This window comes from Canis lupus, chromosome 6, assembly GCF_048164855.1.
Source record: "Canis lupus baileyi chromosome 6, mCanLup2.hap1, whole genome shotgun sequence".
In the NCBI taxonomy this organism is placed as follows: Eukaryota; Metazoa; Chordata; class Mammalia; order Carnivora; family Canidae; genus Canis; species Canis lupus.
In genome coordinates, this window is record NC_132843.1 from 41,399,417 (window position 1) to 41,413,219 (window position 13,803).

Consider the following 13,803-nt stretch of genomic DNA (forward strand, 5'->3'; position numbering starts at 1 on the left):
GAAAGCATGTGAAAGTCCAAAAGAGTGGAATCATTAAAGAAATACATCTGCTTCCAGACTGTGGCATATTTATGCAACAGTTAAAAAATTAAGTTTTTAAGTACATGGGAAAATCACCAAGATGAATGACCACATTAAAAAAAAAAACCTCAAAATCATAATGTTTTTAAGTTTACAGAGAAAGTTTTAGAACAACAAATACATGAACAGTTTCATGTTGGCAGTAGTCACCTCCAAGGACAGCAACAGGGAGAAAGATGGGAAGAAACACACTCGATCTATTCAACTGTATTTTTGAATTTTGTTACAAGAATGTGTTCATGTATAACCTGTATAATTAAAGAATACATTCAAATGTATTTGAATGTTCCAGCTCCTGGCTTGCTTGAACATATTTTCAGAATCCCCTTCCTGTGAAAATGTCAAAAAAAGCATGTGTTCTGAAATACTGATGGGTGTGTTTGCAAATAGCCAAGAAAGCGAGAGAAGCCCACAATGAGGAGTGTGGTTCCCGGGCCACAGCCTGGATGCACCTCAGGAACCCCTCTGTGATGACAAGCTACAAACCCATGAAAGGGGCTGGTGACAAACACAGGGCTTATTCAGAGCCAAAGAGGAGAGAGAACAGAGTCAGGTCCAGGGCTTACCATACCCCAACCAGCAGGATGGGAAGGGCAGCGCTCTGCTCTGGATCCCCACATCAGATTTAGGATGTGGCAGCCAGCAGGGACACCAAGGGAGGGCCTCTGCCCTGGCCACCAATGTCAGTGTCAGAGACTGGGGAAGGTTTGGGATGTGGGCAAGGACTCGTGGAGGAGGAAACATATATCCGCTGTGATATGGGCCACACGGACGTGAATCAAGTTTTATTCTTGCGACTTTGGAAGGCTTCTAGAGATTGGAAGCAAAATGAGGCATTTAATAAATGTTTTACACGTACAGGCACACACAGAGCAACTATTTGAAGATAAACCACAAGTGAAATAAAATAACTTGCTTAGTCATCTTGCCATGAATGTACTGATCAATAGGCTTTGCTACCTGTTTCTAAAAGGCTGTAAATTCCCTATGTGAGGCCTCACTGCAACGTAGACTCTGGGATGAGTGTGCCTGGGATGAGAGCGCTTCCAGACACTCACTGATCAGAATTTCTACCCCCGGGGACTCAGCCAAGTGATGTCAGTGTAGTCCAGAGAAGACAAGGGGCAGTGCTGAGGCCGTCTGACATCACACTCTGTCCTGTCTCGAGAACCTACTTGCCTGAAAAGAGTCACGATCACGAGGTGGGCCACTGGAAGCCCTGTCACTCCTATTCCCAGTCACTTGCCAGGTGTGACCCAGATGCGTGCAACCCAAGTATGGTGGAGACAAAAAAAAGATGCAGAGGCTGAGAGACAACTGCTATCCTTGGACCCTCATTTAGAATTACTAGGTTTCTGCATTACCAGAATCTCAGCGTTCTGGGAAATGACTCTGTAAGAACCGACAAAAGGCTTCTGGCACTAACACCTACCTCCCTGTCTGACCTTCGAGGACACAGGGCATCCACTTCGTCAAAGAATATCACGCAGGGTGCGGAGCTCCTGGCTCGCTGGAACACCTGGCGCACTGCACGTTCACTCTCACCGACGTACTGCCATGCAGAAACAAAACAGAGACTGTTTAACCTTGGGGTTTGGGCCAAATTATGGTAAAACTAGTTTTAAATGACACGTATGTATCAGAACCCAGGAAGTATTAGGTTGCACCACATGCAACTGCTGACAGTTACCCATTTTTGATGCATAAAAACAAATTTGTGGTTTGACTTATAAAATCAGATTATTAGTGATGCTTACAAATTTCCACATTTACAAAACAAAGGCTAAGTGAATGTAAGGTCTCCAGGTCAAAAGCGATCCTGCAACTCTGCTGTATTTTACAACTGATCTCCTAAGCTTTATGCAGGTAAGACACCCAGCTGTAACTTTCCTGGATCCAACAATATTTTAACTGCCATTAGCCGCTCTACTGTGTTCTCCACACGGTCAGGTTGAGAATGTAAGGGCTACTTCGTCACATGGCATCAGAGAAGGTAGGTGAGCCAGTAAGGTCTCCAACAGCCTTCTCAGGACACATGCAGGTTCAAATCTAAATCAGGGGTGCCTGGCTGGCTCTGTGGGGGAGTGTGCAACTCTCAATCTCGGGGTCATGAGTTCAATCCCCATGTTGAGTGTACAGATGACTTAAAGGAGTAAAAATGTAAAATCTAAATCAAAATAGGAAACAGTAATACCAGTTAAGAAATACAGCAACTCACAAGCAGCTATGGCATTAGGACTAATCAGTACAAGAAGTTACATGTGAGAGTATGGTTCACTGTTGGCCAAGTATAAGAAATTGTTGTAAAATTTCCAACTGATTAAGAAAAGCAGTTTTTTTCATAATAAAACTGCTAAATAAGACAGAATCTGAGAACTCTTTGTGGCATCAACTGCATCACAAAGTGTTTGCTGTGCTGTTTTATGATAAAGTAACGCAGGCATGAGGCACCACAGCACAGATGATGGTGATTCAAGTGTTTCACTCTTTCCCACAAGCAGGACTTTCCTTCCCTCACGCCTGGCCCATCTTATCTCAGTATTTCTCATATTTGCACTGTTTTCCAGCCTGCCCCAAATGCTCCCTGTACTCAAGAAGGTCCCAACAGGTCTGTCTTCCTATCCGTCTCCCTTATAGTGCCTCTACTACTGTGGCTTCCAGCTAGCCCGCCTTCACTGTGCTGTAGAGAGAAGTCCCTGGAAAGCAGAAGCCACTTTCACTCACATTCGTCTCCATCATCACACCCTACGCACAGTTAGAAGTAACAGGAGTCTGGGTTGCTTTCCTAAAGAATCCGAGTCAGCAAAAGTTATATCTGGAATGCTGAGCCAAAATGATCAGTAGATACTAAAAAAAAAAAACAAACCCAAACAAACCCAAAACCTAACAGTGCGTTGGCAGAGGCAAAGTCTCCAACAAGGACAGATGGGAACAGTCAGTATGGCACCAGGACTATGGATCTGGCAACCAAAACGACCAAGTAAAGGAAAACTTAATTTAGGGGAAGGTAAACCTAAAGTTTCAAAAGGACAGATTATGGGCAGCCCGGTGGCTCAGCAGTTTAGCGCTGACTTCAGCCCAGGGCATGATCCTGGAGACCTGTAAGGCTCCCTGCATGGAGCCTGCTTCTCCCTCTGCCTGTGTCTCTGCCTCTCTCTTTCTGTGTCTCTCATGAATAAATAAATCAAATCTTTAAAAAAGAAAAAAAGGACAGATTAAAAGTCAATTAATCTTAACAAAGGCAACAATGATTAAAATAAGTGAACAACAACAAAAAATCCCACTATCTTGGCCTTTAAGAAATATTTCAGGGGATCCCTGGGTGGCTCAGCGGTTTAGCACCTGCCTTTGGCCCAGGGGGTGATCCTGGAGTCCCAGGATCGAGTCCTGCATCAGGCTCCTGGCATGGAGCCTGCTTCTCCTTCTGCGTGTGTCTCTGCCTCTCTCTCTCTCTCTCTCTCTATCATAAATAAATAAATAAGAAAAAAAAAAGAAATATTTCAAGTAAGGAGCCTATACCTATCATTTCTAACTCATTTTTTTGGTAAAGATTTATTTATTTATTTGGCGGGGGGGAGAGTGAGCACAAGTGGGGGGCAAAGGGAGAGGGAGAAGCAGACTCCCCGCTGAGCAGGGAGCCCGACATGGGGCTGGATCCCAGGACCCTGAGATCATGACCTGAGCTGAAGGCAGATGCTTTAGCCACTGAACCACCCAGGCACCCTAATTCCTTTTTTTTTTTTTTTTTAAATTTGATTTAATTTTTTAAAATTGATTTAATTTAAAGAGAAAGGGAGAGAGTGTATGTTCATGTGGGGTGGGGTTGGGGAGCAGGGAGGGGCCGACAGAGAATCTCCAGTAGATTCCCTGCTGTGCTGAGCAGACACAGGGCTCAATCTCAGGACCCTGAGATCACCACCCAAAATAAAACCAAGAGTCAGACACTTAACCCACTGAGCCACCCAAACACCCCTTCTAATTCCTTGTCCGCCATTCAGTTTTCAACCTTGATAATCTGGCTTTTGCCAACACAATTATTGAAAATATTCTCCCTAAAGTCATTAATGTCCTTCCAGTTGCCAAACCCTAGGTCCTACTTTCTATTCCTTGTACAGGGTCTCCTTACATTGACAAGATTGAAGAAGTTGTCCTCCCCCTTCAAAGACCAGCCTGCTTTGCCAGATTTCCCTTCCTTGTCCTGTAGCCCCTGGGAGCCTTTCTCCTCATTTTACTCGCCCTAGCAGACTGTGTCCATCCCCAGGGTTTCAGGTGCCACCCCAAATCTCCCCAGCACTCCAGACTCACATCTGTTCCAGATGGAGTCAGAGATGCCCTCAACCAAACACATTTTCTAAGCCAGAGAAGTAAATCTTCCTCAGTAGATCACTCCACCTCTCTCCCTACCCCACCCCATCATTGGGACTCTGCTACAGATCTCTTCCCACACCTCTCCCAAGAAGACAAGTCTGATCGCGGTGAGATGAATGCCAGGGTTCCCCAGTGAGATGAATGCTAGCACTCCCCAGAAAAGTAGTGATCTGACGGTGCCAGCACTGGTAAGAATGTAAGGACCCTGGTTCACAGCTGGGGGAAGTGTAACCCAGCAACAACAGCCCTGGGACAAGAGACAGCAATTCTCCTCCAAGTACATATCGTAGAGGAAATAGCTCCTAGACGTATGTAAGGATGTGCGTATATAATGTTCAACTTAAACATTCGTCAAGAAAGAAACGGAGTTTTTATTTTTATTTATTTATATTTTTAAAAGATTTTATTTATTTATTAATGAGAGACACAGAGAGAGAGAGGGGCAGAGACACAGGCAGAGGGAGACGCAGGCTCCATGTAAGGAGCCTGATATGGGACTCGATCCCGGGACTCCAGGATCACACCCTGGGCCAAAGGCAGGCACTAAACCGCTGAGCCACCCAGGGATCCCCAGAAACGGAGTTTTTAAAAGTGTGGTTACATTCATTCGGTGGAGTACCACTCAGAAGACTGATGTGCGAAAGGCAAACATCATCAAAGAGAACACCTGTGATACAATGATTCAGAAGAAGTATTTATTTGGTCGTTCAGATGACCAAGTATATTCCTCAGATATACCTGGTATTCACCCGGTTTCTGAGAAACGAGATCTTGCTAATAAGGATGAATCTGGACCCCACCCAAGGGCGGGGCTGGCTGCCAGAGGATGTGTGGTCAGAGGCCTGGACTCTCAGGTTTCCTCACTTCCCACCTACTGGGACGTGACTCAACCAGCCAATGGTCAATGACTCAACCAATTAGGACTATGTCATCCAACCTCCATAAAAACCCAAGAGGATAGTTTTAGTCCTTCTCTGCCTGGGGAGCCTATCTGCTCCCACATGCCCCGGAGCCCGAGCCTGAGCCCACAAGGCTCCTGTTTGGGACTTTGCCCTCTGTGTCTCTTCATGTGGTTGTTTATTCTTAACCTTTATCATATACTCCAATAAACACATGTTATTTTCCTGAGTTCTGCAAGCTGCTCTAGCAAATTAAAAGAAACTGCAGAGAGTTGTTGGAACCTCCACTACAGCAGGTGGGTCAGGAACACAGGTGATGGCCTGAGCCTGGTGGCTGCAGCAGAGGGCAGAGGACATGCCCGCAGGACTGAGCCCCTAACCCATGGAATCTGCTGCTGTGTCCGGGCAGACTACAGAATGGGGCTGAACTGAGTCCAGTTCTTAGACACCTTGCCACTTCTCAGATTGCCTGATGGTTTTTGGGGGAACCTCTCCTCCCATTGGAATTGGGTTCAGGAATTCTGAAATAATTATAATGTTCAACAAAAATAACAATAAAACCAAGTTACAAGAGTACATGTACCACTAACATAAAGTGGGGTTGTTTTTTTTTTTTTTGCTTTACTGTTTAAGAGTTCCAAACGTAAGAAAAGTAGGCCTAAGAGTATACTGAGTCTCAAGTATGCCCATCACCCAGCTTCAATCATCATCAGCTCAATTCCTGACCAACCTCGCTTCATCCACAGTCTCTCTGCTTTCCTTTCTTGGCATTTTGAAGGAGAACCCAGACACCATATTGGATGTGTAAGTATTTCACTATCTCTAAAAAACAATGGTTTTTGACATAATTACATCATCATCACACTCAAAACTGATTTTTGTTTTTTAAATTTTAATCCTGGTACAGTTAACATATAGTGTCATATTGGTTTCAGGTGTGCAATACATAGACTCCAGACTTGCCTACCTCACTGTGTGCTCACTGGGATGCATGCTCTTCATCTGCATTCCTAAATTCACAACTTCCCTTCAAACTTATTTTCTTAACATCAAATAACCAGTAAGTATGCAAATTTCCAGTGGTCCCTTAACCATTTCTGAAACATGTACAATAATAACCATAGGTTGTTGAGGGATAAATACACATACAGTAAATGAGGAAGTTAATGGAATTAATAAACACCAAATTTGGGATTATGGTAAATTCTACAGGAGAGAGAATGGGGTCATACTTAGGAAAGGTCTGCAGGGGGCTTCAAGCCTCTTGGTTTTGTGTCGTTTTTAAAGCTGGGTGGCAGATACAAGAAGGTTCATTACCTTACTCTTTGTAACTTCTTATATGCTTGGGATATTTCATATCATAATAAAGTTAACAAAAATAAAGTTAACAGTTCTCTGCTGTTCTGGAGATTACAGCCCTTCACTGCTCACAGAACTCCTTCCCAGCCTCAACCCCCATCAATCCTCTCCCTGCACAGTTCACTTCTGATACATCGTCTGCCAGAACACAGAAATCAACCACAACAGAAGTACAGACATAAGTAGAAAGCCCACAGGAAATGCTTAAATGCGAATCCTTACATTAGGAGGAAAGTAACACATACAATAGGAAACACATAACTGGTAAGGGATAAACTTAAAAGGTCTTTTTAGACATTTTATTTTTATTTATTTCTTATAAGATTTTATTTATTTATTAATGAGAATTAGAGAGAGGCAGAGACACAGGCAGAGGGAGAAGCAAGCTTCCTGCAGGGAGCCCAATGTGGGACTTGATCCTGGGTCTCCAGGATCACACCCAGCGCTGATGGTGGCGCTAAAGCGCTAAGCCACCAGGGCTGCCCTAAAAGGCCTTTTAAAACAAACGATAGGACACTTCTTCGTTTTACTACATGACAGAGTGGCCCTTTTACTCCTCACAGGGATGAAGAAATAATAAGATACTCAAAATCTCTTAAATTTGAGACACTATATAAACTGCTAAATACAGAAAGAAGTTACTACTATAATAGTACGTACTATTTTCCCCCCAAGGTATTTATCAAAACTTGAGCCATTTAAGGGGCAACCTGGGTGGCTCAGTCAGGTGAGCATCTGACTCTGATCTTGCCTCAGGTCTTGATCTCAGGGTTGTGAGCTCCAGCCCCATGTCAGGCTCCACACCAGTTTAAAAAAAAACAACACCTTAGGTCATTTGAGCCACTGGACAGCAGGACAAGGCAACCCAACCAGCAGTCATATAACCCAGCTCCAGCCTTAGCTCTCAGACTTTGGCCAAGGTGTGTGCCGCCTGTAGAGTGCAATTCCTTGTTCAGAAATCCGGAATCAGGAAATAATAACTCGTATCTCATGGGGTTGTTGAAGAATAATATAGTTGACCACTGAACAATGCAGGATTTGGGGCGTCAACCCCCCTCCCCCGATCACCATGGAAAATTCACATTTAACTTTCAACTCCCTCCAAATTTAACCACTAACAGCCTGCTGTTAGCCTTCAGAAGCCCTGCGGACAACAAAAACGGTCAACTGGCCCCTATTCATAGGTTCCATATATCACACACTGAATTCTTACCATAAAGTTAGCAGGAGAAGAAAATATTATTCAGAAAATCCTAAGGAAAACACACTGACAGGACTGTATTTATCGAAAAGTCTCCACACTAAGTGGGCAGCTCAAACCCACACAGCTCAAAACTGTGTGTCCAACATGTGACAAGTACTAGGCATGGAGCACATACTTTAAAATGTCAGCCGTTTGGTTATTTCCATTTTGCAGCTGAGAAAATGGAGGCTCAGTGCTGAAGACTGAGGATTACAGTTACATGCTCGGTACAGCAGAGATAGCTAACGTCTCCACGCTTGCAGTGGAGATTTCACCAAAATGCCGTGTCCATTTCCAGGGCCAAGGACGCTCCGCCCATCCCTGGAGTGGCCACCAGTCTCCTAACCCACACGCGGAGCTGATGCCACGGAGACTTACCATGTTCAGCAACTCGGGGCCCTTGACAGATATGAAGTTCAGGCCAGACTCATTTGCAACAGCCTGAGGAGAGAAGACCAAAGGACACAGATCAGACAAACACAGAACCAAGTAATTCATTTGTGACAGCGTGGGGGCTTTCGCAGCTTATGCTATTTTCCCCTCCTTTACAGCTGTGTTTTCCTGATTAGATGCAGGACACAGATGGGTAAAAAAAAAAAATCAACGGAATGTTCACCTAAAACTTTCTAAGAATCACTCAGACAGACTAGAAATCAGAAACAACAGGAACGTTTATGCCAGGGTTGTTTCCGTAAACTTGCTTATGTAGCGAGTTTGCACATTCCTAGCCCCAGGATGGAATTCGAGTGAAACCATTATCTCTGCATCCAAGCACATCTCGCCCAGTGAAAGCAATCATTCGCATGTGAACCCAAATTCAAAAACATCAGTATCCATGTTGACCAAGGGTCAGTATTTCCAGATTATTTTTAATAACAATTAAACAGCATGGCTCAAAGCCCAAGAGAAGCACAAAGGAGAGACATACAGTTACACGTGTATAAGAACCTGACAGAGATCACCAGAACGCAGAGACCAAACCTGAGCAAAATCACCCAGAGCTCCACGAGGACCAGGACCTCTGCTCCTGGGAGCATGACCTCGGAGCTCCAGATCTATACCCAGGAAATTGCTCGGCATCTCGCTCCACACTGAACTCACATCTCAAATCCGTCATTTCCAGAGCAGGATGCCTCACCAACTCCCTCCACACTCCATGCCTCCAACTAAGGCAGCTTTTAGACCAAAGCCACAGAGTCCCCCTGACCCTTTGCCTTGTCATATGGTCCAGTCCATCCACAAGCCCTGTTTGCTCTGATGCCAGAATGTACAAGTCCACCACTCTGTTTCTCCCCATGCACCCCCTGCGCAGACTGCCTCATATCCTGCCTGGACAGGCAAAAAAAAAAAAAAAAACCACAAACCAAAACACAGTGGACAGACCCTGGCTGGTTTCCTCTCCACCTTGCTTTCCTCGGACTCATTCTCACAGCACACCCAGCACGCTTGTAAAAATGCCCACCATATGGTTTCCCTAGGATTCCCATTCATCTGTGAGTACAAGGTGGAATATTTACTGCAGCTCACAAGCCGGTCATTTGGGACAGGGCAGTTTTCCCTCAGTCCAGCCACCAGCTTTCTCTTGATCTCGAACTCACCAAGCCCTTCCCACCTCAGGGATTCTGCAACGGCCATACCCTCTGCCTGGAAGAGCCTTCCCCTTCTTTCCCTGCTGCTTCAGGTGGCTGGCTGGTCCCTCAGGATACTGCTAAATGTCGGCATCCCTTGAGCATCACTATCTAAAACAGCCCACCCACCCTCTCAGCCTTTCAAGGCCTCTGTTTCATTCTTCTCCTGCCTGTCCCCTCCAGATGGACAGTAAACCCCACTAGAGGAGATGCCCCGTTCACCCCAAACCACTGCCAGCACAGAGGACATCAGTGGGTCAGTACTTGCTGCAAGAGCGAATGCCTGTGAGCTCTGCGATGGAGCAAGTGCTAGGCCCATGGGTAGCCCATGTCGCTCAATCATTGCCCTGCTTTCCATACAACACCACATGAAGAGGAGAGTCAAGTCCATATCTAATGAAGTCTGATGTGTCCGCACTAGGTTTTCAGCTTCCAGGTGCCAGATTACTAGATTTAACCCACTAAAGCCCCCAGGAGTTTCTGAAACTATTGGAAATCTTGTCTCCTAAGTCAAGTCACAGTTTACGTTTTCTTCATGGACATCTCTGTGAGCCACCTGCGCAGCGTCAGGAGCTGTTGGCTTCCATGCCAGGGTTCTGGGTCACTCGCTGACTTATCCTCCTCATTCATCATCAGCTTGCAGTGTGCTGGCGCCAGACATCACATGCCTTCACTTTTATGCTACTCACATACTCTCTATGGGCCAGTGTTTAGAAACATCTTATTATCTTACTGCGTTCCTGAGTTAACAAAATCACCAAGATTAGCCCAAACCTTCATTTTATGACCAAGTCCAGGTTCCTAAGTTCCAACTAGTACATGGTTCTACGACTTTCCTGTAATAACATTTTGCTTTTGCCATTCAAGGACACTTTCTACTGTTTCAAGATTTCCAGGTATGTACCTCCTGGAGAACCTGAACACAGTTGCAAACTCTCCCGGCTGCACAGATACTGCCTGGGCTCACAGACCCAGTGAACCTTAAGCCCACCCATGGAGTCCTGGCTGAGATTCTTTGCTCTGGGTGGGCAGATGCCAGAAAGTGACCGCACAGACAAGTGCCACAGGGCTGAGCAAAGAGGAAATCTGGTCTATGATTTAACACTGTCTATGGATTTCCAAGAACCCAAGCTGTCTTTCTGCCATGGGCAGGGCTACTCACAGGCAGATCTAACTAATTAAAAAAAAACAAACATGACAAGGCACCCAGGCCAGGGACAGGTACCGCCTGGTGAATTTACATGTTCACGGGCTGGACCTTTTTTCTGGCTGTGTCGTTTGAGAAGCACGGAACAACTGTGGTGCCCTCTGCACCCCCCCAGTGGCTCCCACGCTCCTGTACAGCCATGCCGTGTAAGAGTACTGGGAGCATCAAGCAAGGAAATTTAGTAGTACCAGTAGAAATAAGTTTGGAATACTTCACCTATATATTATTTAATATGTGGATATCTGATATTTACTAAGCAGTCACAAATTATGTGGCTACTGTGGCACTTACTAATTTTAATTTCCTATTTATAAGTCATTCAAATATTTTTAAAAGCTGACAAAGCTAAGTAAATTATAGATGAAACATTATACAGACACTAAAAATGACAATAAAACGTATAGAGGAGAGGGTTCTAATATGTATGACTCCAAAGGAAAAAAAAGTCAGACTGAGAAATTTGCCCACATGAATATGAAAACCCACAAAAAGGAAATATGTCAAAAATATGAATAGTCAAAAGTGCCAAAATAAACTGATAAACACTTACAAATGTAACAGATTTTAATATATGAAGAATGATTATAAAAATCATATGCACGTCAATGGAAAAACAGGCAAAGGATATGAATAATCACTTCATCAAGAAAAACAGCCAATAAATATACTGTTTGACAAGCCCACTGGTGATTTTTAAAATGTGAATTAAATAGTGTAAGATACCACTTTTGCCTCCCAGACGGTCAGAGATGAAAAGCAGTGTTACTGGCTCTCGCTAACTCACACTGACTGGGTTGGATCCATACATACTGTCTGGAAGGCACTTTGGTGATGGAGCAGATGTAATTTGGTAATGAGTCAAAAGCTTTAACAACATGCATTCCTTTTACTGAAAAATTATTTAGGAATGTGCTGTAATAAAATGATCGGTTGAGGTAAAAAAAAAAAAAAGTTAAGTACAGGACTATTCGATGTAGTGTTTCAGTGGGGGTCATTTCTGTAAACTATAGCATATCGTTAGGTCCGAATACTACCCTGACATAAAAATACAGAGACATATGCATGCTGACATGGGAAGATGTTCAAGGAATACTGCTTTGCGGGGAAAACATCTTAAAATCCTTATATTTGCCCAAAACACGTGCATACAAAAAAAAAGGTACACATACGTGTCACTGTGACACGCACATACAGAGGACGTTTGGAAGGACTGACCACAGAATGAAATAGTGGTCAGCGGCGAGAGGTACAAGGAGTGTGTCCCCCATTTACTTCTCTGTTTTTTCTACTGAGAAAAAAACACAATTAATTAAAATGACAATTATAAGGAACATAGAGGAAAATAATTCCTATGAGTGGTAAGTTATGCGAAAGCAAGAAATGAGGTCAGCTACATACAAGTACGCAACTGTACTCACTAAAAACCAGAAAAAGAGAAAATGGGGTAACTGCTGTGTTCAAACTGATGAGGTGATGGCTGATGGAAAAATCTTTTCCTTTTGCAAATTCCCAATAATGTGGTTTTCATAATTAAAGTGAGAAACTTCCCTGAAGAAAATTTGTCAGCCTTGCTAGAAGGATCTTGTAACAGACATTACATAAAACCCGCTCACTGCACCATGGAGATTAAATCCCTACTCTACTCCCTGAAAGCAGGAAAGGAAACACGTGCGGCCACACTCACACCGTACCTTTGCCAGGAGCGTTTTCCCGCAGCCAGGGGGGCCAGCCAGGAGGACCCCAGCTGGAGTCATCAATCCAAGCGCTCTGAACTGCTCAGGGCTTCGCACGGGTGCCTGTAGAGCACAGCACTCACACTGGTCATTACAATGTGTATTCTATCCCGTATCTCCAGATGCATGCTACCAACCAGGATGGGGCATCTGGTGGTAAGCACCGGAGTCCCTGCTCCTGAGGAATTTACACTTAAGCATGAGTTCTGGAAACATTTTAAATATAAAAACACAACACTTCAGTATCTTAAAATCAAGATATTTTTAAAGCTATCTAAACTTTAGGGTCTAAAGCTTTCAGATGGTGCCGTCCTGGGGGACCAGAAGCAGCACTGCCCTGTGGGGTCAGGAGCCAGACACTACCCCCTCTACGCTTTTAGCAGCTCCACATATTTAAGTGGATTGTACTTCAGTAACAAACCAGAATGCTCAGGAAAGTGGAAAAGTTAGCGTGGATGAAAATCAATCCATAGTTTCATGGGCACTAAACTGCTTTGACCTGAATGAGTGTCAGTTAAGAAAATATTTCTCAAATTGTCAGCTCTTGGTTGAAACCTATACTTTTTTTTTTTTTTTTTAATGTTCACAGAATTCAAGCACAGCCATAAGAATAAGTCTAAAAGGGAAGCCTGGGTGGCTCAGCGGTGAAGCATCTGCCTTCAGCCCAGGGCATGATCCTGGAGTTCCAGGATCGAGTTCCACATTGGGCTCCCTGCATGGAGCCTGCTTCCCCCTCTGCCTGTGTCTCTGCCTCTCTCTCTATGTGTGTGTGTCTCTCATAAATAAATAAAATCTTAAAAAAAAAGAAAAAGAGTAAGTCTAAAACAGATGTCAGAAGAATGAAAAAATCACCACTGGAGGCTTCGTGAGAATCCACCAGGACACATGGAAGAAAGCCTATGGTCAAGCTCATTTAGATATGCAGCCTTGTATGCACACCCGGGCACTGGGCCACAGCGCAGGCAGACACACCTACCAGTATTGCCATGGTGAGCTCCTCCCTGATATCTTCCAGTGCGCCAATATCTGCCCAGGTCACACTGGGGACGGTGACAAAGCCTTCCCTCTTGGCAGAGGGCTGCACCGAGGACAGGGCAACAGTGAAATCATTCCATTCAATGCATAGTCCCTGCAGCTGCTCCTCGGACAGTGGATCCTGGCTTCTCAGCAACTCCAGCAGCCACTGCAATTCATCCTGAGGGGAGAAAGGAGGGGAAAGTAAAAACTACCAAGGTTGCTGAAAAAGTTATTTCATACTTTTAAAAATTATTACTGCAATATTTCT

At 44.5% G+C, this 13,803-nt stretch overlaps 1 protein-coding gene across 12 annotated transcripts in view; it reads right to left on the reverse strand.

Moving 5' to 3' along the window:
• The window catches only part of NVL (nuclear VCP like), a 90,235-nt gene that overhangs the window by 45,190 nt on the left and 31,242 nt on the right, over positions 1–13,803 (reverse strand). For all 12 annotated transcript variants that reach the window (XR_012032762.1, XR_012032761.1, XM_072830130.1 and 9 more), the window contains 4 exons: positions 13,495–13,713; positions 12,477–12,581; positions 8,329–8,391; positions 1,514–1,633 (listed from right to left, as the gene is read on the reverse strand). Coding sequence is in view for 10 of the 12 variants with exons in the window: in XM_072830130.1 (XP_072686231.1) it covers positions 1,514–1,633; positions 8,329–8,391; positions 12,477–12,581; positions 13,495–13,713 (507 nt within the window). In the remaining 2 variants the exon portion in view is untranslated. The remainder of the gene's footprint in view (positions 1–1,513; positions 1,634–8,328; positions 8,392–12,476; positions 12,582–13,494; positions 13,714–13,803) is intronic.